This window comes from Dendropsophus ebraccatus, chromosome 9 (assembly GCF_027789765.1).
Source record: "Dendropsophus ebraccatus isolate aDenEbr1 chromosome 9, aDenEbr1.pat, whole genome shotgun sequence".
NCBI classification, from domain to species: domain Eukaryota; kingdom Metazoa; phylum Chordata; class Amphibia; order Anura; family Hylidae; genus Dendropsophus; species Dendropsophus ebraccatus.
In genome coordinates, this window is record NC_091462.1 from 13066876 (window position 1) to 13090537 (window position 23662).

Consider the following 23662-nt stretch of genomic DNA (forward strand, 5'->3'; position numbering starts at 1 on the left):
TATTCTACAATACACAAGATGAGGCTCTGAGATGAATAGTACAATCTTCAAGCGTGTCCAGCATAGGAATGAATAAAGCCCCCTCTCCTCTTAGCGGCCAACGCAACGCCGCCGTCATTTCAAGGCACTGGAGGAGGGAGTGGAAATGACGTCACAGAATTGCGTCCCACTATAAAGTTCACCTCTCTCTATATATATACATATTGGGTGGAGTTGGCCATTTTGTGGGATAAACTGGTATACATGAGAAGGCAACCAACACCATCAATGGTTCCAGCCTCACAAAAGTGGCGCCTCTATAGGAGTTTTATATAAAGTGGGGAGAAACCATTAAAGGGGTTAAAAAAATAAGGGATTAACATATATCCCCCATTTTAGAAAAAATTACCTGAAATGTTTCATACATTAAAGGGGTTGTCCAGGTTTTGAAAAAACATGGCTGCTTTTTTTTCTAGAAACAGCGCCTCTTCTTTCCTCAGTTTGGGTGTGGTATTGCAGCTCAGTTCCATTGAAGTGAACAAAGTTGTAATACACCACACAACCTGAGGACAGGGGTGGCGCTGTTTTTGCAAGAAAGTAACTATGCTATACCTAAAATTTTATACAATTCTGGATTATTATTTTAGAGGAAACATGTTAGAAGAATTAAAAAAAAAATAAAAGCAAAAAATAAAGCAAAAAAATACAACTTTAAAAAGTAATAATTACCTTAAATTAAAATGGCTAATAAGAATTTCTACAAAAAAAAAAAAAGTTTTGTATTGGGAGCAATACTCTCCCTTTGGTGGGACCCCACTATGGGAATGTTTAGTTATAAAACCGCTATCCTGAGGGTTAAAGCTCAACTAGGATCTTGCATAAGTTTTAGGGGATTACTATTATCCAATAAGGAATTTATTTTTGCATGTACAAAAGAAACCTATGGCAAATATTAACGTTTTCTAATAAATTCAGGAACTGTCTACATAGCAATCGCCTAACAATTTGAGCGATTGTCCTTTAAGCAATAAGAAGCCTAATAAATCCTGCAAAATAAACCAAGGGCAAAGTCGCCTTTAAGGAGGCAAAAGTAACAACTTTTAAATGGCTCTTAAACTTAGCAAAGAACGAACTCTAGAGCCCCCTCTGCTTTCCCGGAGAAGACACTTTTGGTATTTGCGAAGGAGCGGGTAATGGAATGTGCAGTTTTCCACCTCATTGCAGGCGGTGAAGTTTTTTAGTAGGTTTTAAGTCAAAGTTTAAAGGAGAAGATGCCCCCCCTATAAAATGTAAACAGGAATGGAACATTCTCAGCCCTTTGAATAGCTATGAGGCACTGCTGGGCAGAACCATTATCAGACTGAAGGGGGGGGGGGAGGGGTATTTACTGGAATGTTTAATGCTAGGAAAATAAAATATAAAACAATGCACAATAAAGGGAGGGGGGATGGGGTGATTGGAAAATGTCTCCTCCCCTCCCCAAATTGTAAATGGAATCTTTTTAGACTGTATCCATCTTGTGCATTCAATGTCCACGTCAGCACAGCAGACGGGGGCACCGTGTGAGATCTGTACAATACCAGCCTGTGAAGAAATAGATAACAAAACACGACAACTGAACAATAATAAAAATAGGCAACAAGTTCCACAAAAAGTTCCCTTTCTTTCTTCGCCGAGGGGTTGGCAGCGGCAGAAGTGTGCTAGGAATCAGGCATTGTCCATAGTACCCCAACAAAAACAATAGTACCGATATCGTTTGCTTGGTTTTTGTCAAGGTAAACAAAAAAAAAAAAAAAAAAAAAGACAGGAAAGCTTTCCCTTTTACACAATAAAATAAAAGCATGAAATGGAGATAGTACCACCGCTCGGCAACCACTAGGAGGTATAAAAAAAAATAAAAAAAAGAAATGGAGTAAAACTTTTTGGAAGGTGCCACCTGCAGTCTTCCGTACCCCATGAGGCGGGAGGGTGGCAGCCTGTGTAAACCAGTGGCGTTAACCGTCTACCACATCTGGCAGCTCGGGGCCGCCAGGATTGAGAATGAGATTTTAATAACTTTCCAAGACACGATGCAGCTTGAGCGGGCAGAACAGAGGGGAGCATTCACCACTCCGCTCTCTCCAGACGTTCCCTTTTCTTCACCCTTCGCAGCGTTTCCTGGCTGAGAAGGTTGGGGGGTGGAGGGGGGGATGGGGGTCAGGACCCCATAGCAACTCAATTCCAGTCATATTTTAGTACTTGCAAAACATCCCCCCCCCAAGCTTCCAGTTTCCCCACCCCCATCCTCAGAGGATCACAAACCTGCGGGAGAAAGAGGAAAACCACATTGTAAGGATGGGTCGACAGCAGCGTGATCGATGGCGTAATAATGCGTTCCTTTAAACACCATTAAATCTTACAGTTCTACGCGGGACTGCAGATGTAGACGCTGGGTAAGGCCCTGTTCACATCTGTCTTGGCAAGTCAGTCACAGTTTGGCTTGTACATTCGGTGTATACGTCAGCAACCTGTCACAGAGCTGACTATGTATACAATCCACTAGTGACATGGTCGGCCCATTTTCTGAACATATAAGTTTATGTGTAAAGTACATGTCCAGAACATGGGTGAACATGGGTGAACATGTCACTAATGGGTTACAATTAGCCTGTTAGGGTATGTTCACACTGAGGAATAGGCGAGGAATTAAAAATAAAAGACGCGGAAAAGACGCCGAATTCGGGCAGAAATTCACAGCCCCATGGACTTCTATAGGATTTCTGCAGTGGAATCTGCCCAAAGGACTGGCATGCCAATTCTTTGGGTGGAGAGCGGATCCACGGCAAAAACAGTCCATGGGTAAATTCTGCCGTGTGAACAACAGAGTGTCAACGCCCTATTGAACACAATGGGACATTGCTTTGCAAATATTTTACAAGTAAAATTTCAAGCACATTGGGGGAGATTTATCAAACATGGTGTAAAGTAAAACTGGCTCAGTCGCCCCTAGCAACCAATCAGATTCCACCTTCATTCCTCAAAGACCCATTGGAAAATGAAAGGTGGAATCTGATTGGTTGCTAGGGGCAACTGAGCCAGTTTCACTTTACACCATGTTTGATAAATCTCCCCTAATATGCCTAAAATTAAGCATGGATTCAGCTCGAAATTACTCTATTCCTCAGTGTGAACATACTCTAAACTCAATGGACGCACTGTCTGTACACTGCAGTATTGCAGTTTGACAGGTTGCCGATGTTCACCCGCACTAACAGGGCCAATGCAGAGCTAACTCATCCTTAAAGTGACAGCTCAAACATTATTACAAGTCAACAGGGTCCGTCAGGAGTCACTGGTGTTTGTAATACAGCTGATCCAGCAGATCCTTGTGGCCTCCGTCTATAAAGAAGCCTCAAAGCAAATGAGATCAGAGCCGTACAATTTAAAGGGGTTGTCAAGGCTTAGAAAAACATGGCTGCTTTCTTCTAAAAACAGCGCCACTCTTGTCCTCAGTCTGGGTGTGGGGGTTTGTGGCTCAGTTTTATTAAAGTGAACAGGGCCAAGTTGTAATAACACACACAACCTGAGGACGGGGTGTCGATGTCTTTGCGAGAAAGTAGCTGCGTATTTCTAATCCTTGATAACCCCTTTAAATAAGATATCTGCCTTATTTGAATATATTTAGGGTATGTTCACACTGAGTAAAATAGGTGTAATTCCTATGTCTGCCTTAGTGTGTCATATCATCTCAATGGAAAAGCGAGCGCTCCTCCGCAGCTGAGGAGGACCCCGCGCTCTCATTGAGATAATATGACACACTAGTTCCGCCACGGAATTATGCCTATTTTACTCAGTGTGAACATACCCTTGCTGAGCAAAAGTTAACCTATGGCTTCCAACAAAAAACTCTGCTTTGGTCCAACAGTTTTTAATGTGTTTTTGGCCACAACACTTGGCAAAAACTTCCATATCCTATGTGGGACCCCATTAAAGGGGTTATCCAGCGCTACTTTCTTCCAGAGACAGCACCGCTCTTGTCTCAAGGTCAGGTGTGGTTTGCAATTCAGCTCCATTTACTTCAATGGAACAAAGTTGCAAAGCTCCACCTTAACTGAAGACAAGAGTGGTGCTGTATGTGAAAGGCAGTGGCCCTTTAAGACTTCATTTTCACACAATCATCACAGCTTTCATTATGATGGCAGCGCAGAGTCCATTGACGTTCGATTGTCTTGTTGTCTTGGATCACATCATGTCTGTGCCTTCTGTGTTACAGATAAATTGGAGAACCATGAAAATGGTGGGGGGCAAAGTATCGGTGCACACAGAGGAATAGGTCCTGTTACCAGAGCACAGGGACGTTAGCACCCCATTTTCACATTTCCCAGATATACTTGTGCCACAGAAGGTAAACGTGGTGAACGACCCCTTATAATGCAGCCTGGCAGGAGGACTAGCACTGCATGCAGCACTATTTCTGACACGACTACCAATGGGGCCTCCGACTATAGTGAGAACAAAGCTCAAAATGAAGGGCGGACGACCTAAGGAAACTAATTGTATATTTTCTTTTCTCATCCGGTGAGATTTCCTCACACTCCGGATCATCAATTGCTCTGGATTATACTTAATCCACCTACAGCCAAAATTAGAGGGGGAACAAGGTGTGGTGTGAAGGACCTTTTAAGTAAGCTACATAGGGCGGGTCACGTAATGCCGCTCCCACATCACTCACTCCACAGCAGGTTTTTAGTCTATGTTTATATTACTCTAACACGATACTCCCGACCCCACGTAGAACCAGATCAGTCAAAAAACACTGTGCGATGGACGGTACCTTCTGCTGCCTCCACAGTAAGCACAGAACACCATGTATAGTTTAAGGAATACACCAGACAGAACTAATGAACTATAATCTAGCGATCGGCCCGAGGTGTCGGGGCCTGACCTACTGTATAGGTAAAGTTATTGGGTCATGCCTTGTAATGTAGTATCAGGACTTACAGGGCAAGGAACGCAAGATAATTGAGGGATCCAGATAAACTTCACCAATTACAGGAGCACCAATCCCCTTCAAATACCCATTATCCCGTTTAACACATCCACCCAGGACTAAAGCTGGTCATACATTACAGACAGCTTCTACAGGGACGGCCTATGGACGAGGTGTGTAACTCTATGGGGCATAACGTTTGGCACATTCAGTTTTCTGGGCCTATGTGCTGAGTGTAAAGACCAGAACGATATACCCAGATCAATAGGGGAGACCTGTCTACCTGTATATAGCCACACACCACTTAAAAACTTTTTAAAAAGTTATCACCTACGCACAGATTTAGGTGATAAATATCCAAATCAGTAATGGTCCCAGTAGTCAGGAGAATGGATTTCCCTTGTCCCCCAGTAAATGAAGCAGAAGTCGAGTATGTACTTTGCATCTCTATGCACTTCCTATAGGACTGCTGCAGCATCCATATGGGAGTCAAGGGACCCCTGTCCCTGGGGTAGGTTTTCCCAGTAACAGTGGGACCCTCATCAGATATTTATCCTGTGGAGAGCCGATAATTTTGATCTTGGGATGCTTACTTAGCCATGCTGCCATTACATATGGGCTCGGCATGTCAGCGAATGTTGTCAAAATGCAGATAGCGCCACAGAGCGGACAGGAAACTGACAGCAGTGGTGAAGCAGGACAGGCAAATATACATTACTGTCATGTCACCTGCAGCTTGGCTAATTAAGCATTTATCCAGGACATTCCCTTTAAGGGGAGTCTTGATGGAAGCAAATTACAAAAATAACTTGGATGCCAAAACCAAATGGACTAGGCCTCGCTTTCCCATCTTACCAGTTTTTTCACAGACTCCTCCTTTTTCCTGAGCCAGGTTGAGTCTGTTCTGTTCGGCAGCTATGCTGTTGGCCTCCGGACTGCTACTACGAGACGCATGGGCAGTGTCGACCGCTGGGTTCAGCTGGAAGGCCAAGTCGAGGTGTTCTTGGGCCATCTTGAGATGCTGGCGCAGCCTGTCCAGCTCGTGCTCGCCTGAATGAGTTACAGGCAACTCATAAGCTTCTGCGGCCCCATTCTCGGGGTACAATAACTTGCCATTTGGCACCTTTCCCTTTTTCAGCACCGAATGATAATTGGGAGGGGCACTAGGAGCCTTTTTGGGATACTGCTCCTCCTCCTCTTTGCCCTTCTGCCTGAGAGAGTCTCGAATGCCACCAATGCCCAAATGGAAGAGTTCACAAAGGTTGAGTAAAAGGCACAGAGCGCTCACAGCATACATGATAAGCAGGAAAATGGTCTTTTCGGTGGGACGGGACACAAAGCAATCGACCGTGTGGGGACAAGGGCTCCGAGTGCACACGTAAGATGGAATCACCTCAAAACCATACAACACATACTGCCCCAGGAGAAACCCAACTTCCAGGGCTGAACGGAAGAGCAGCTGTAGAACATAAACCTTCATAAGGCCATCCTGTTTAATACGTCGGCGGCCATCGTGTTTCTTCTGGTTTGAGTCAACAACATCTTTCTCAGGCTCCACGACTTCGCAGATCATGGGGTCTTCTTCGTTGTCATCCTCCGCTTCCTCATAGTCCCGTTTTGCCCCACGATGAATGACAGGAGCCTTCTTCTTGCGCTTGCTTCGTGACTTCTCTAGTTGCCTCTGGTACTCTTCTGGGCGACGTGCAATCCGATGCATGGCAAAGCCTAAGTACATGATGGACGGTGTGGTGATAAGAATGATCTGGAAGACCCAGAATCGAACATGTGACAAGGGCGCAAACGCGTCATAGCACACGTTCTCACAACCGGGCTGTTGCGTGTTGCACACAAATTTACTCTGTTCATCATAATAGATGGATTCTCCACCCACTGCTGTCAGGACTATCCTGAAGATGATGAGGACTGTCAACCAAACCTTCCCCACAAAGGTGGAATGATTGTTAATCTCTTCGAGAAGACGGGTTAAGAAGCTCCAACTCATCCTGAGCCACGATTATTTCTGGAACAAAAAGAAAAAGCATTGTACAATTAGTCATCGGACGAGATGATACAAGTCAAAAGGAGTAGATTTAAGTGCTAATAGCAGACACTTTCATGGTTTAAGAAACACCCAGCCACTCCGCAGATATTTCACACTAATCTCTCTCTGGGGGACAATCTATCTAAAGACAAACCATTATACGACACCGCCTAGAAATGAAAAGGCTTTGAATACGGCAAATTCCTCTGATCTAATGTTCACTACTAGAAAGTGTAGAACTCAGAAGCAAAGCTCTTAAATCAGATTGGTAAAGATAGAGTGAAGCCATAGTGGAATCTCCTTCAGCTGGGGGGGGGGTTCGGAGGGTTTGAAGACTAACAACATTTTCTTTTCGAGGGTTAAGAAGTTATTAAAGTAACAACTTTCACGGCCATACTTTGTGTTCTTATGGCCAATCTCACACGAGATTAAGGGACTGGCATGGTTACAAAACCGGTAAAGAATGAAGAGATTAGGTCTGTGAGCCTACAGAAAGGCAGACCAGGATAAACTCAAAAAGTATCACCAGTAAAAGTTTTCAAAAATTGTTATTTCGATTTAAAATTCCTGCCAAAAGTGATAATCTGAGTGATATCATGGAGATGTTGTTAATTGGAGGAGACCTGAATAGGAAATTTAACTAGTTATTCAATATTATGAGAAAGGGGACATTATTGCTATTCTAATTCAGGAACTTGACAGAAGTATACGGAACAAAGGCCAACTTGATATATCCTCAGAATAGATGCACAGGAGCGTATAGCTATGTTCAGATAAGGACGCTGGAGGTGAAGGTTGGCAACCTGCCAATAAGGTAAGACAACCACGCAAGTAGACCATGGCACATAGGCTTTGGGCCCATAGAGATTAAAGGGCTGTAAATAGTCCATCAATGACTAGGTTTGGTCCATTCGCAAATGTCTACTGCTATTGTGCAGGACTCAAACAGTGTGGTCAAGTTTGTCTAAATGATTGGTAATTTTTAATGGACCAAACCAAAGAAGAAGTTGGTATTGGTGGGGGTGAGGTGGCCAAGACCCCCCTACGATCACTAGAATGATGGGGCAGAAGCGCGAAACTCTAAACAGCTATAGCAATTCATACACAGAATTATATTCGAAGTGCATGAGACAATTCTGTATACCAAAAGACCCATACACTCCCATTGAAACCAAGCACTGTTCACTACAGCTGTTTAGAACAGAGATGAAGGAGCACAAGGGGTCCAGTCACGTGCTTCTGTCCATTCATTCTAGAGATTGGTGGGGGTCTCAGAACCAAGACCCTTATCGATACAAACTTCTGATGTCAGATATGTGTCTATATAACAGGTACTCTTTAAAAGCTTCAGCACACGGTTTTGGCCCCAGACACACTGGGGAAATGTGTTCTGGACATAACTTTAGGATTTGAGGAATAATGTTGCCCCCCCCCCCCCCAGTGTAAATTGCCACCAGACACAGCTTCTGTTTTCTAAAATAAGGGCCTAAATAGTAGTCTTCCACCACACAACTGTGTAGGAAAACCAACCTCCTCCTATACATCGTGAAAAGGTGTCACTCATTGATCCTGTTCCCATTTGACATGCAGATGGCCCGGAAGCACCCGGCACCGAAAAGACTCAAAAACTTCACATATAGCAGAAGTGTAAGAGATAAGAGGACCGCAGATAGGATCACGTGTGCGCATTGTGCTGATGTGAGCCGTGAAAGTGCAATATATCAGCTGAATAAGCCTCCTGGTAAGAACCCAACTTGTCAGCGAAGGCACAGGAAACCACCCGCCACCCTAATGCAGGAGGCAGATGAAGGAGACCGTTATTACATAAGAGGACATCACAAGCTCCTGAAGGAGAGAGTGAAGGACAACACTGGTGGTTTTACCCCGTGACACTGGGCAACTGTAACATAACCAACAAAAACCACAAAAAAAAAAAAAAAAAAATGTGACGGCAACGGCCGTATTTCCTCTATTCACTTGCTTCTAGTACATCCGAGGTCACTACTATGGACGCTTCAGAGCAGTCACCCAGGTTTTCCAGAGTATTAAGTGGTGTAACCAACACCACAATATACATACATAGTTATAGGCCCTAGCTATAGGTTTTCTTTCTAGAATAGTAAAGATTTTAACGTCCATGTTTTCAGGTATATTTATAGAGTTTTTCCCCTGCCTTGGCATCACCCATTACAGACAACTTAAATATGGCAATAGAACAGTACAACTGTAAAACCATACAGTAATTCATCTAATAAACTATAAAAAGTGACCACACAAGACACACCTGACGTTTACAGCCAACATCCGTTCTCAGTCACCGGTCACGCCACCCTGAGGACATCCGGCAAACACCTCGTACCTGGCTCCAAGTTCTCTCAACTTATCCGACTAGGTTCCAAAGACCTGTCCTAATAGGAAATGGCCGCAGTATAAGTGCGAATGATGACTCCAAGCACAATTTCTCCGAATAGCCTCTTCCCAGCCATTAGTGGCCCGATGACCCTGTGACCTCCTCCTGACACCCTCAACAACAATTACAGCTCATAACCCATTCACCAAAGCGTAAGAGTAAATAGGACGGCTCGTTTAACCCTTTAATGGGCCCTCTATATAAACTTCACATCATGGCCTAGACCACCACTTCTGTATAACACCAGGCAACGTTATCCACAAGCTAAACCGGGACAGGAAGCCCCTCTAACAGCCCGTGGAGTACACGCTCGCACCCACCGGGCCATCTGGCATTTTTCAGTTAAAATTTTGCGTTGAAACAAATTACAGCAACATCTGGCGACGTCTTAAGAGAGAACAACTGTTCTGTCAGAAGTTCTGAGGAGCAGCATGAAGTTATTTAAAGCAGATTGCAGCCCCCCGCACCCCTCGTCCTACCAATACCACCGAAGCTCCTTTCCTTCGTGCCGCAGTTACCCAATAATTCTTTTCCCCACTGGTTGTTTCTAATAATTTACAGTAATGGAAAATAGTTCTCCGTCTACAATGTGAATCTGAGTAAGCAGAGCAGCAGGGTAAAGCAAGGAGGACAGGACAAAGCAAGTAGGGCAAACAAACATGAACCAGAGGGGTGATATAGAAAATTTGACGGCCATCTTGGTACCTTGTCAACTAAATTCTGTTGCCTGTGGGTAAAAGGTCACACTGACATACATGACAGATACATAACCGGCATGGCTCCCGTGTTTACATCCCTGAACATGCCAAGACATTGCACCTGGATGAACAGGTTGTTGCTGTATGACAGATTCCCATAATAGGGAAAACTTAGAACAGAGGTCCACATCACATAAGGGATTGTTGCTGCACACCTGAGAGCGGCCAGGTGCGTGCCGATCACGTGACTCCAAGACAAGCAACTATTACGAGATAAACTTTTAGGACAAAGTCACGCGTTTCGTATCACGGTAATGGGGGAGGGTGGGTAAACAATAGAGAACACAAATGTAAGTCGTGTAACGGTCGGCTGCAAACGATGAACAAAACCGCACCTTAGAGAGAGTAAAACTATGGCGTGGGCAGGAGTAGAAACCAATGTTATATAAAGGCAATTCCACAAGCTGCCGGCAGTGTGAATAGGGTACAGGGGGCACATGTTCCATAGTAGTACGGTGATAATCCGCTACCAAACATATTGTGGCCCATATTTCCTTAAACTTGTCGCATTAAAAATGCAGTTTATTCTGCAGTCATCATATTATAGGAGGAGAGGAGATGAGCAGATTGATATAAAGCTTTGTAGGAAAGTTACAAGCTAACCCATGTACATCTCTGCTCAATATGCGCCAAGCAGTCAAGTGGGCAGTCCTATTCAGTAACTGATAGCCATCTGTGCATGTGGAAAGAGCTGTCAGTCACGGAGTAGGACTGCCCCCTTGACTACGTAAGTCAGGATGAGCATAGTAGTCCAATAGGTGTTCCTACTCAGTGACTGGTGCATATAAAACTGTCAAATCACCGAGAAGGACCGCCCATATGACTACTTGGCTCAGGATGAGCAGATTTACATCAATAAATGAGAAGTCATTCTGAAACTTTTCCCATAAACTTATAGATCAATCCGCTCAGCTCCTCCTGCTCCATTACATGATGCTTACAGATTGAAGTGTGATTTTATAGTGACAGGTTCCCTTTAAAAAAATAAAACAAATAAAGTTATTGGAGGAAGACCAGATGGGCAAGATCAGGAACAGTCTGGTCATTCAGGTACTGGTGGTCCGGACAGGTTTGACTACTTAGACGATGATCATAGAATTTGTTACCCCCAATCAGGTGACGGTGGTTTAGTAGATGCTTTTTATTAGTGGGTCAGTGGGAGTGGTCATGCTGGGAATTGTAGTTTCACAATCATTAGAAAGACACAGGTTGGAGATCATTGGATATCCTAGACTTATAGGCCATTGGATCATTAAAGGTCACTTTTACGACTGATGAAATTTTTTTTCCTAGAACAATGACCCCATTGAAGAAAAATCCTAATAAAACTCATTGGTCAAGTTTATGGCTAGAACCAAAAAGAAGCCCATAGATGGAAAAAGAAAACTGCCCAAAATATGGGGCGGAAACTCATCACCAACCCCCAGCTACAGGACAAAGGGTCCTCATTTTGTGGGACCACCCGCTGGGTAGAAGAAGGGCACTAAAGAAATTCCTCAACTGGGACAAAAGGAAGAATTCCCAGGGCCACTTGCCTCAGGGATACGGTCGCTACCAATATGAAAAAACAAAAAAAAACCCTCAGCAGGAGCCTGAAGGAGAGCAGTGTTTGTGTATACTGGGATTATCCCGTCTCCTTCATATGAATGCCAAAGTCATGGACAGGGGTAGAGGGGATAGGGTGGAGGTGGGGCAGTAATCCTTCCATTCTCATTCATGTTTGCTTGAGGGGGTGGGCAATGTCCTGTAATTACAATCACATGAACTTTTTATCTCCCTAATAACTGATTACACCAAGGTGCCGGATGTGGTCACATGGGCAACGAAAAAGAAGAAAGAAAAAAACTTGCACAAATTTAGACTAGAGACAAGTTTTTATGTAGTACTGTATAGTATTATTAGTGTATTGGATTGACCTGGATCATGAGAGGTTCATTATTTTAACACTATTTCCCCCCCCCCCCCAAAAAAAAAAATTTTGTCAAAAAACGCAGATTTCAAGGTAGTTTTTTTTTTTTTTTTTAAATGTTTGTCCAAGATAGTGTGTTTTAGTGCATGCTTTTTTGGTTGAGTTTTTTTTTTTAATTGCATTTTTCGGATTAGAAGTGATGTGACTAAAGAGTTTATACTGAATGTGGAAAGAAAAAGAAAAAAAAAGAAAAAAGAAAAAAAATCAAGGTAAAATTGCAAAAATTGAGTAAAGAAATAAATAAATAAAACACCATAACTAAATAATGCTTAGTTTTGGAATAACTGACCCAGAAAGCGCACCTCATATAGGAAAAAGTGCAAAGCATTGAAGGTATGGTGTTTCACATATCCCTTTAGAGGTCCAGCTAACATCTGCTCTCACATGGGAGAGAGCCCATATGGCAGGGGTAGGGAATCTTGGCTTTCCAGCTGTAGCAAAACTACAACTCCCAACATGCCTGGACAGCCAAAGCTAAAGCTTTGGCTGTCCATGCATGATGGGAGTTGTAGTTTTGCTACAGCTGGAGAGTCGAGGTTCCCTACCCCTGCCATATGGCAATCTGCCTTTGGGGCAGACGTATATGTCCCAGGTGTATAGCCCATTTGCCACTGACTAACCATATGTGATGCCCTCGTCGTTAAAAAAATAAAAAAATAAATTAATATTTGGTCATTCATCTGGTCTAGGACATCACAGGTGGGATATTCGGCAGATTTCGTCATGACGCACTTTCAGTCACTTTACAGAAAAAAAAAAAGTAGGATCTGGGAACAGCCTTGTAGACCCATTATATTAGGGCCCTGGCGCGATGTGGCGCTCTGATGTAGACATAACATTACGTTATACTAGTTATTGCTTTGTCCTCAATTGACTCCCAAAAGGACGAAAGCCATGCTTGTCATCTGTGGGCCGGCGACGGTGGATGGTACAGGGGCCGGGCCCGGCAGGGAGCACCATCACAGGGCTCCTGGCTTACTTCACTTGTTAGGAGGAGGAGGAGATGATGAATATTCGTAGCCTCCAGGCATAGAAAAAAAAACAACGAAGAGACAGGAACAAAAAGGGTAAGAATGCAGGAGGGGGAGGGTACAGGTGGGGGGTGTGCGGGAGGTTAGAGGTGACATATGGGAGAATTTAAGAAACAGGATTACATTACAAAAACACAAAGACAACATTCATAAACCCAGGTCGAGCTCCAGAGGGAAGCGGGACCTTCCTGCAACTTGTACCTGAGAGCTCACAAGTAAAAAAAATCTGTCTGGGAATCTGGAATAGATGTAAGAAGAGTCGGGATCTCAAGCTAAAGTACAGATACAGAGGAGAACGTAAAGATCATGGGGGGTAATAGTGAGGCGAAAGTTGCCCTTAATGTGTAGGCCCATCCACACAACCCCTTTGTATATGTCCTATAAGGGTGTACGAGAGGGTAACCTACTTGGGATGCCATTAGTGGCACAATGAGGAACATTCGGCCCTCCAGCTGTTGCAAAACTACAATCCCCATCATGCCTGGACAGCCGAAGGCTGTCCAGGCATGATGGGAATTGTAGTTTTGCAACTGCTGGACCTTCCCTGGTATATAGGGTCACAACCCTTCGTTGGTATATAGGGTCACACTAAGTTGATCGGATGATCTTTACCGCCGCTGAATTTGGATGTGGCCGCATCCGTGCACGCCTGCATCTGAATTCCCCGCTGCACACAATGGAGCGTGCAGCCGGAGCTGCACGCTCCATTGTGTGAACTGACAGGGTTTTCTGCGGCCACTATTCACTGAATAGCGGCTGCAGAAAACTGACCTGTCAGTTTCTTACGGCGCCGCTAGGGATCCCGGCCGGAGTGTACACCATGTGTATACACTCCAGCCAGAATTCCTTAGACAGCACTATGTAAGTTCCGTAGTAATCATGGCCGTTGTTACAATGGCCGTGATTATTACGAAACTTATGCAATGGAAACATGGCCTATGTCTGTAAAGTTTGGTACAAAACCTTATTTATACTTTTGTATGAAAAATCACCTATAAAACTAGATATATTGGGCACATGATGCCTAAGGTATATACATTAGGAGCATGTCCGCTAAACATTTCTAAGGATATATATTCACATTTTCTGCCGCAAAAGAACAGGACACATGAATAAACCCTTACACATGAAGCGGCCCTATTAGCCATCATCCCAGTACAAAGCCGCACTACACCAAGAATCACCACAAAACACAATAGACAATGAAGGGTCAGAGGCGGTGGGAGAACCTGACCCCATCCGTGACCTGCTCCGCCCCACAACAAGAGGGATGACATTTCAGGATAGGAAACAAACTGTAAACTTGGACTTCAGCCCATCATCCTCACAACAGAGATAACATTGTCCGCTCCGCACAACGTGACGCCAATCTCCATGTCCTATTACAGCGCACACACCGGAATCGACCGCCATATAGTGCTGATAATTAGTACGTGTATGTCCCTCATTGCGACCAATAAGGCAAATGTTCTTGTGGCCTAAGACACCAATATCACCTGACCGTACTGTGACCCACAACATGCTACCGCCATACGCAGAGCGGGCCTATTACCATGTGACACAGTCCCGCACCCCAAACTTTCATGTTCAGGATATAGAGTCTTCAAGGGTTAATCGTTCAGATTTTGGCGATATGAACACTGACAGATATGCTCTTCATTTACTTTCCCATTGGCAATGACATCACACACCTCCACAATGAAGTCACGTGTGCATCAGCTCTGAGGCCAGTGATTGGCTGCAGCAGTCACATGGCTGTATGTGATGTCATCACTGCAGGAATATAAAGACTGATGGGACGGCTGCGGTGTTGTGGGGGGTATAACAGCATCATGATGTAATGTCTGACAGAACAATACTCGGCTATGAAGGAGACATCAAAGCAAACACAGCAGTTGCCCATAGCAACCAATGATGCTACCACTTCTATAGTGAAGGTTCAGACATCCCAGAGTTTGGGTGATCCCTCACGGCGCCATTACTGGGCAGGTACTATACCATGTGACAGAGGTCTGCTATTTGTATAAAGGCAAAATCCAAAGGGTCCGGCTTCATTCCATAAATTATTGGGGTCCAGGAGGTCAAACCCCCCAATAATAAACAACATCCTAGCATACAGCATACTTACCATCTAATGGTTAGCAACATACAGCATACTTACCATCCAATGGTTATTGTGCTCAGAAATACGAAATTATCTGTCCTCTAGCCCTGTACCCCCCCCCCCCCGTACTGTCCTCTCTATCCCTGTACTGTCCTCTAGTCCTGTACTCCCCCCTGTACTGTCCTCTCTATCCCTGTACCCCCCTGTACTGTCCTCTCTATCCCTGTACCCCCCCCTGTACTGTCCTCTCTATCCCTGTAACCCCCCTGTACTGTCCTCTCTATCCCTGTAACCCCCTGTACTGTCCTCTCTATTCCTGTAACCCCCCTGTACTGTCCTCTCTATCCCTGTACCCCCCCCTGTACTGTCCTCTCTATCCCTGTAACCCCCCTGTACTGTCCTCTCTATCCCTGTAACCCCCCTGTACTGTCCTCTCTATCCCTGTAACCCCCCCTGTACTGTCCTCTCTATCCCTGTACCCCCCCCGTACTGTCCTCTCTATCCCTGTACCCCCCCCTGTACTGTCCTCTCTATCCCTGTACCCCCCCCCCTGTACTGTCCTCTCTATCCCTGTACCCCCCTGTACTGTCCTCTCTATCCCTGTAACCCCCCTGTACTGTCCTCTCTATCCCTGTAACCCCCCCTGTACTGTCCTCTCTATCCCTGTACCCCCCCCCCTGTACTGTCCTCTCTATCCCTGTACCCCCCTGTACTGTCCTCTCTATCCCTGTACCCCCATTGTACTGTCCTCTCTATCCCTGTACCCCCCCCCCTGTACTGTCCTCTCTATCCCTGTACCCCCCCCCTGTACTGTCCTCTCTATCCCTGTACCCCCCCCCCCCCTGTACTGTCCTCTCTATCCCTATACGCCCCCTGTACTGTCCTCTCTATCCCTGTAACCCCCTGTACTCCCCCTGTACTGTCCTCTATCCCTGTACCCCCCCCCCCCCCCCCCCTGTACTGTACAGAGCTGCTAAAGTGACAGGGGGCCAATGCAAATGTACCATTTTCCCCCACCAGAGGGTGGATCAGTGGGGTAGTTAGGTGCTGTCTGACCCCGGCTTTCTTTTCTAGCTTCATCTTCACCATGCTTCCTGCCCCTTCACTGTGCACAATGCCTGATGCCCCTCTATATCCACTATTTGCCCCATGCCTGCTCCCCCTCCTCCCACTATTTGCCCCATGCCTGTTGCCCCCCTCCTCCCACTATTTCCCCCTGCCTGTTGCCCCTCTCTTCCCACTATTTGCCCCATGCCTGCTCCCTCTCCTCACACTATTTGCCCCATGCCTGCTCCCCCCTCCTCACACTATTTGCCCCATGCCTGTTGCCCCCCCTCCTCACACTATTTGCCCCATGCCTGCTCCCCCTCCTCCCACTATTTGCCCCATGCCTGCTCCCCCTCCTCCCACTATTTGCCACATGCCTGCTCCCCCTCCTCCCACTATTTGCCCCATGCCTGTTGCCCCTCTCCTCCCACTATTTGCCCCATGCCTGCTCCCTCTCCTCACACTATTTGCCCCATGCCTGTTGCCCCCCTCCTCACACTATTTGCCCCATGCCTGCTCCCCCCTCCTCCCACTATTTGCCCCATGCCTGCTCCCCCCTCCTCCCACTATTTGCCCCATGCCTGCTCCCTCTCCTCCCACTATTTCCCCCTGCCTGTTGCCCCCCTCCTCACACTATTTGCCCCATGCCTGCTCCCCCCTCCTCCCACTATTTGCCCCATGCCTGTTGCCCCTCTCCTCCCACTATTTGCCCCATGCCTGCTCCCTCTCCTCCCACTATTTGCCCCATGCCTGTTGCCCCCCTCCTCCCACTATTTGCCCCATGCCTGTTGCCCCTCTCCTCCCACTATTTGCCCCATGCCTGCTCCCTCTCCTCCCACTATTTGCCCCATGCCTGCTCCCCCTCTCCTCCCACTATTTGCCCCATGCCTGCTCCCCCTCTCCTCCCACTATTTGCCCCATGCCTGCTCCCCCTCTCCTCACACTTTTTGCCGCCCTCCATGCGTTAGCGCCCAGACTGTAATACCGCAGCCCCCGTGCACACTGCTGCGTCTCCCGGCACTTACCTCTCCGCTCTAGTAACTTTAATCCCGCGCACCACGGCCGGTCTCCTCTCCGGTATATGGAGGCGACACAAGCGCCAAATCTGCGCCCAGACAAAGAGAGCGGTGGCAGTGGCGGCTTTGGCGTTATTATCAGCAGCATGTGCACGGCGCTCTATGGGCGGTGATAGCGCTCAGGGGTCTCCCCTCCCCTCCCAGCAGGTTTGGGATGTGGGAAGGAGGTCCAGACAAAGAGGAGACCCCCTCCCCCCTGCACCGCCGGCAGACCCCCGAGCATGGTGCCCCCTCTGCACCCACCCCATGCTGGAGGACTACAACCCCCAGCATGCCCATCAGGATGGAGGGAAACTTTTTGGAGCAACTAGAAATTTCCTAAACCAGCGACTATTCACAGAGATGGTGTAATAGCTGGTGCAGAGTATAATACACAGCAGTGCGCCAAACCGGGGGTATTATAGAGCGCAGTGCGCCAAACTTGGGCTATAATACAGGGCCATGCGCCAAATCGGGGGTATAATACACTGCCGCATGCAAACGGGGGTATAATACACAGATGTGTGCCAAACTGGGGGTATAATACACCGTTGTGCGCCAAACGGGGGGTATAATACACCGCTGTGCGCCAAACGGGGGTATAATACACCGCTGTGTGCCAAACTGGGGGTATAATACACAGATGTGCGCCAAACTGGGGGTATAATACACCGTTGTGCGCCAAACGGGGGGTATAATACACCGATGTGCGCCAAATCGGGGGTATAATACACTGCCGCATGCAAACGGGGGTATAATACACCGCTGTGCACCAAACGGGGGGTATAATACACCGCTGTGTGCCAAACGGGGGTATAATACACCGCTGTGCGCCAAACGGGGGGTATAATACACCGATGTGCGCCAAATGGGGGGGATAATACACCGCTGTGCGCCAAACTGGGGGGTATAATACACCGATGTGCGCCAAATGGGAGGTATAATACACTGATGTGCTCCAAACGGGGGGTATAATACACCGCTGTGCGCCAAACGGGGGTATAATACACCGCTGTGCGCCAAACGGGGGGTATAATACACCGCTGTGCGCCAAACGGGGGGTATAATACATGACCGTGCACCAAACGTCTGCAAATTTATTAGGGACGTGTGACATCCCAACTCTTACAAGATAGCGCGGCAAATACGTGAATCTGTTCTCTCAAGGTTCACGGACGCATCGCCCTCACATCACAATTGGGGATTCAGCAAAAATGTTTTAAAAAGAACCTTTTTTTGTTTTCAAAAGCGACTTACCCGTAATGTATCATTTTGTCGGGTATTTTGCGCCGTTACTTTGAAGCCTCCGGACGCTGTTTGTTTTCATCGAATATGAGAGGTTCCGATTTTGCTTAATTTCAGCGCCAAATTTCTGGCACCTTCTCTGAGTTTCCTAAATTGTGCGAATTCACGTCCACCAGTCGGCCGCCAGTCTCTAACCAATGGCTCCGCTCGGTGGCTTCTCTTTCTCTCTGTTTGTTATTATTTGTTTCTATTATTTTTCTTTTGTTTCTTTTCGATACAGTTTGGAAACAAAAGTCTTTAACCAGCTTTAAAAATATTCCTGGAGACCTGATAATTTTGGCGGGGAAATAGTTAACCCCTGTGGCGTATCTCCTCCCCCTCTGTCTTCTTCTCCCCTTTATTCTCCCTAGACCCTCCCCCCCCCTGGTAACAAGCCCTCCTAGTTTTCCAAACCGGCCCCCCTCCCCTATTCCCCTCTGTCACTTCCTTGGGCCTCTAGACCTGAAATCTAAAACCTGCTGGGAAAGAGACCGGAGCAGTCCGAGCCTAATAGAGCGGAGAACAAAGGGTTAAGTCGCTCCATCACTTGTAATTTTGGGAGGGCATGTATATTCGCAGCATGTATATGTGCCGCTGTATATGACCCCCATACGGTAACATTAGGAGCGATCAGCAGGTATATGTGCCGCTGTATATGACCCCCATACGGTAACATTATGAGCGATCAGCAGGTATATGTGCCGCTGTATATGACCCCCATACGGTAACATTAGGAGCAATCAGCAGGTATATGTGCCACTGTATATGACCCCCATACGGTAACATTAGGAACAATCTATGTATATGTGCCGCTGTATATGACCTTCATACGGTAACATTAGGAGCAATCAGCAGGTATATGTGCCACTGTATATGACCCCCATACGGTAACATTAGGAGCGATCTGTATGTATATGTGCCACTGTATATGACCCCCATACGGTAACATTAGGAGCGATCTGTATGTATATGTGCCGCTGTATATGACCTCCATACGGTAACATTAGGAACAATCTATGTATATGTGCCGCTGTATATGACCCCCATACGGTAATATTAGGAGCGATCTGTATGTATATGTGCCGCTGTATATGACCCCCATACGGTAACATCAGGAACAATCTGTATGTATATGTGCCGCTGTATATGACCCCCATACGGTAACATTAGGAGCGATCTGTATGTATATGTGCCGCTGTATATGACCTCCATATGGTAACATTAGGAGCGATCTGTATGTATATGTGCTGCTGTATATGACCCCCATACGGTAACATTATGAGCGATCAGCAGGTATATGTGCCGCTGTATATGACCCCCATACGGTAACATTAGGAGCGATCAGCAGGTATATGTGCCGCTGTATATGACCCCCATACGGTAATATTAGGAGCGATCTGTATGTATATGTGCCGCTGTATATGACCTCCATATGGTAACATTAGGAGCGATCAACAGGTATATGTGCTGCTGTATATGACCCCCATATGGTAACATTAGGAGGGATCTGTATGTATATGTGCTGCTGTATATGACCCCCATACGGTAACATTAGGAGGGATCTGCCGCAATAGCGTGATGATCCTGATGTGTATCAACTTGCCCCCAATTACTATTGATTGGAATTAAGATGAGCCGCCATGTTGTGTCCCCCCCCCCTTACATCATAGGGTTCATTTCTATGGAATTCTGTCTCACAATAAAGTCGCATGGAGGGCCCTTTAAAATCACTGGAGGGCGCAGACAGGAGATTTCCTATTTTGCGCATAATTTGCGAGATGTTTGATCTGGGAAGTTGTCTGAAAGCGTCCTTGGGGTCTGTTCAGACAAGGCAGATTCAGAGCAGATTTTCTGCAGACTTCCCTATTGAAGTTAATTGGAAAAAACTTACGTGCGCCATCCCGTCCGGACCGCACTGACTAAACAATGTGATAACAATGAACGATGCTCAGAGACAACAACTTCACCGGAATATTTCACCATCACCGATTATAAATACTTTGGCGTCTCCCCGGCAACCACGTCCGGAGGCTTCAACAAATAACGAACACTACTAATAACGAAGATCCTGCCCGCAGATCACCGCTCCCACCTACCCACAACGCTACTGCACCCCAAAACCATGGGAATAGGACTCTCATGTGGGTGAAAGCATACCCAGCTTTCCCAGGGTCCTGAATGACAACCCTCTCTACCTGCACCATGCACGTAATAGAAGACCTGGGAAATAATGCAGTGGTCACCCAGCTTTCCCAGGGTCCTGAATGACAACCCTCTCTACCTGCACCAGAAGTCCTCGGAAATAATGCAGTGGTCACCCAGCTTTCCCAGGTCCCTGAGTGGTATATAGTGGATAGTAGCTATAAGACCTGGGTTCATCTTACAGCTACTAAGGGTCAGTTACTATGGTGGTGACTCAGCTTTCCCAGGACCCTGAGTGGCAAATCTGCTAAGGTATATAGTGAATAGTAACTATAACTACATTCTAGAACTAAGTGGCAGTATCTATGGTGGTGACTCAGCTTTCCCAGATTCCAGAATGACAAGCTTGTCTAGTTATAAGCAAATACAAGTTACTGACCATCTTTTTGCTACTATTAAATTATATCCAGTTCTCAGAAATCTGGTATATAACATGATGGCCACCCAGCTTTACCTGACTCCTGAATGGCAAACGGTCACAGTTCAGCAGTAGATATAAGAGATATAAGATATAAGAACTTTCATCTTTACTCTGCATACATATAATGGAGAGATGAGGAGCAATCAATATAGTGGTCACCCAGCTTTCCTAGGTCCCTGAATGCCTAGTTATGCAATGATACCCTTACTCCAATATTATATATCTGGACTATAGGAATGCATAATACTGACTGTCACCCAGCTTTCCCAGGAACAGATAGAATAGAACATAAGTGTGAAGAACTTATAGATCTGCGGAATATTGGGATCAAGTATTGATCCGGTGCAGATCAATGGATCAGACCTGAGCAGTTATGGAGTAATCTCCTCTCCAGCTGAGAACCTGGCACCGGATCTACCATATGGAACATTGTGCCGGTATATAAGCCGCCAATCATCGTGTGCCATGAGGAGCCACCATGGCCGTCCTCCCCCTCCCCCTCTACAGATGTATCAGCCCCCACATTCTCTCCCCGCAGGTATCGAGCCCCTGCCTCCCCCCCCCCTGCCGCCACATGCTGCTTTAAATGCCCCTTTGTTATTCAATGTGGACCCCCCCCCCCCCAACAGACAAAAGAATTTCAGAAGTAAAAAAATTCCATCACAAAAAAATCCGTCTTACTAAAATAACTTTTACTTGTAAATTTTTTGCCATGTCCCCCCCGTCCGCCACGGAATAATTTCCTTTTGGAAAAAGTAAGTCACGGCTTTAAAAGTCGCTTTCTGGCAGAGAACGATATGAAAAACGTCTAAACTGCTACATTTCTCCGAATATTTGCGGCAGAGAAAAGGACAATTTCCTTGAGTGAATCATCTGGGATGAGACACACGCCGTCCCGGGGGGCACGCACTTCCTTCACGGGGTTCTCTGAGGTGGGCGAAATAATGTTTATTGAATGGAATGATCGTCTATTGCACAACGATACATTTATGGAGAATCCCTTTAAATTTAAAGGGGAGCACATCTGCAAGATCTTGTCCACATGTCTCCATATTACCCCTATATACAGATGTATGCCTGGAAGTTTGGCACCCGCACAATGCAGCCCCCCCTTCCTCCCCCCACGGAGCTTCCAGAAGATGCTATAAGTTTCCCTTTAAATGTATAGGGCAACATGTGGCTACTGAGTGCCACACGTAACAGGTCGGTGATCCCAGTACAAAAAGAATAACTTCAAAATGTACGTATCTCTACAATAAAATTGTACTCCAGAACCCCCCCCAATCAAATTTTTTTTTCCATCTCCCCCCGAAGATGCTGCCATCTTAATCTGTGAATGCCAGCATGGTTACTCAGACGGATGCAGAATCTGACCATACCTTTTTTTTTTTTTTTTTTTTTTAGGATACGAATCCAAGAATTCTACACGGCAGCAAAAAAAAAGGAAGGAAAAAGTTTTTTTAAAAAAAAAATTACAAAAACTTTCCGCCACAGCTGTCTCCTATTGTCTCTCCCGAATCACGGTTACATAACAAGAGCGACGAGGAATGTACGAGGGGTTGTATGAAATTAAAAAAGTTTGTGCCCCCTCTCCCCTTGTTGACTGGCTCCGCTGTAGACTTTATAAGGCAATTCCAGATGTTAGTCCCCCCCCCCTTCCTACACACAAGACCCTATAGAGCCCATAGAGTGGATAGAGGATGGGGCAGCCTTACCTTCTTAACGTGGCGCTGTGCTGGACCCTCTCCCGGACCCTCCTGGTGTCAGCTCACTCGCTTTATTGAGAAAAGTTTTCTTAGACTTGAGCAGGATGTGTTCTGGAGTTTGAGACTGTGAGGATTAGGATGGGGCCAAGCCTTAGCCCCTCCTCCCCGTCCGGCCCCACTCCCACCCACCACCACACACTCACTCGCTCCTTCATCATTCCTTCCTGCTTTGGACAAGATTTTCATCTTTCTCCATCCACAATCAAAAATTTTCAAAAGTAGTCGTGACAAGCAACACGGCCCCCATTACTATGGCGACGTCCGTGCAATGCACCGATAAAGAAGCAGAATCCGCAACGCTGTCCAAATCAGAACAGTTCGGATGGAAATCTGTCTCCTATTGACTTCAAGGGGAATCAGCTCGACTGTCTGCAGAGTGCTGAATAATCTGCGAGCTTTTCCGCAGCATGGCAGATTCTTCGGCATCATAACGATGAGCTGCGCGCTTCCATGCGGAATTCTTCCATTGAAAATAAATCTGCATCGAAATCCGCATGGAACACTACTTGGATTTCCGATACTGTGTAGATTTTGCTGTGTGAATTAGCCCTTAGCCCTAGAACAGTAATTTCCAACCTGCTGTTGCAGAACTACAACTCCCAGCATACTCTGACAGCTACCGGCTG

At 46.2% G+C, this 23662-nt stretch overlaps 1 protein-coding gene across 2 annotated transcripts; it reads right to left on the minus strand.

The window, feature by feature from the left end:
- Window positions 1–654: 654 nt before the first annotated feature.
- LOC138800705 (gap junction gamma-1 protein-like) lies at window positions 655–23065 on the minus strand. 2 transcript variants are annotated; one of them, XM_069982592.1, is made up of 3 exons: window positions 22986–23065; window positions 5804–6968; window positions 655–2280 (listed from the first exon to the last, which is right to left on the minus strand). In XM_069982592.1, the coding sequence occupies exons 2-3, from the start codon at window positions 6948–6950 to the stop codon at window positions 2273–2275; spliced, it is 1155 nt and encodes a 384-aa protein (XP_069838693.1). In that variant the 5' UTR covers window positions 6951–6968; window positions 22986–23065; the 3' UTR covers window positions 655–2272. The 2 variants fall into 2 exon arrangements, with proteins under 2 accessions (XP_069838693.1, XP_069838694.1); XM_069982593.1 differs by lacking the exon at window positions 22986–23065 and adding an exon at window positions 17334–17479.
- Window positions 23066–23662: the final 597 nt, after the last annotated feature.

Bases quoted from the DNA above. Each gene is read 5' to 3' on its own strand.
- LOC138800705 (XM_069982592.1), bottom strand. From the start codon at position 6,950: ATGAGTTGGAGCTTCTTAACCCGTCTTCTCGAAGAGATTAACAATCAT.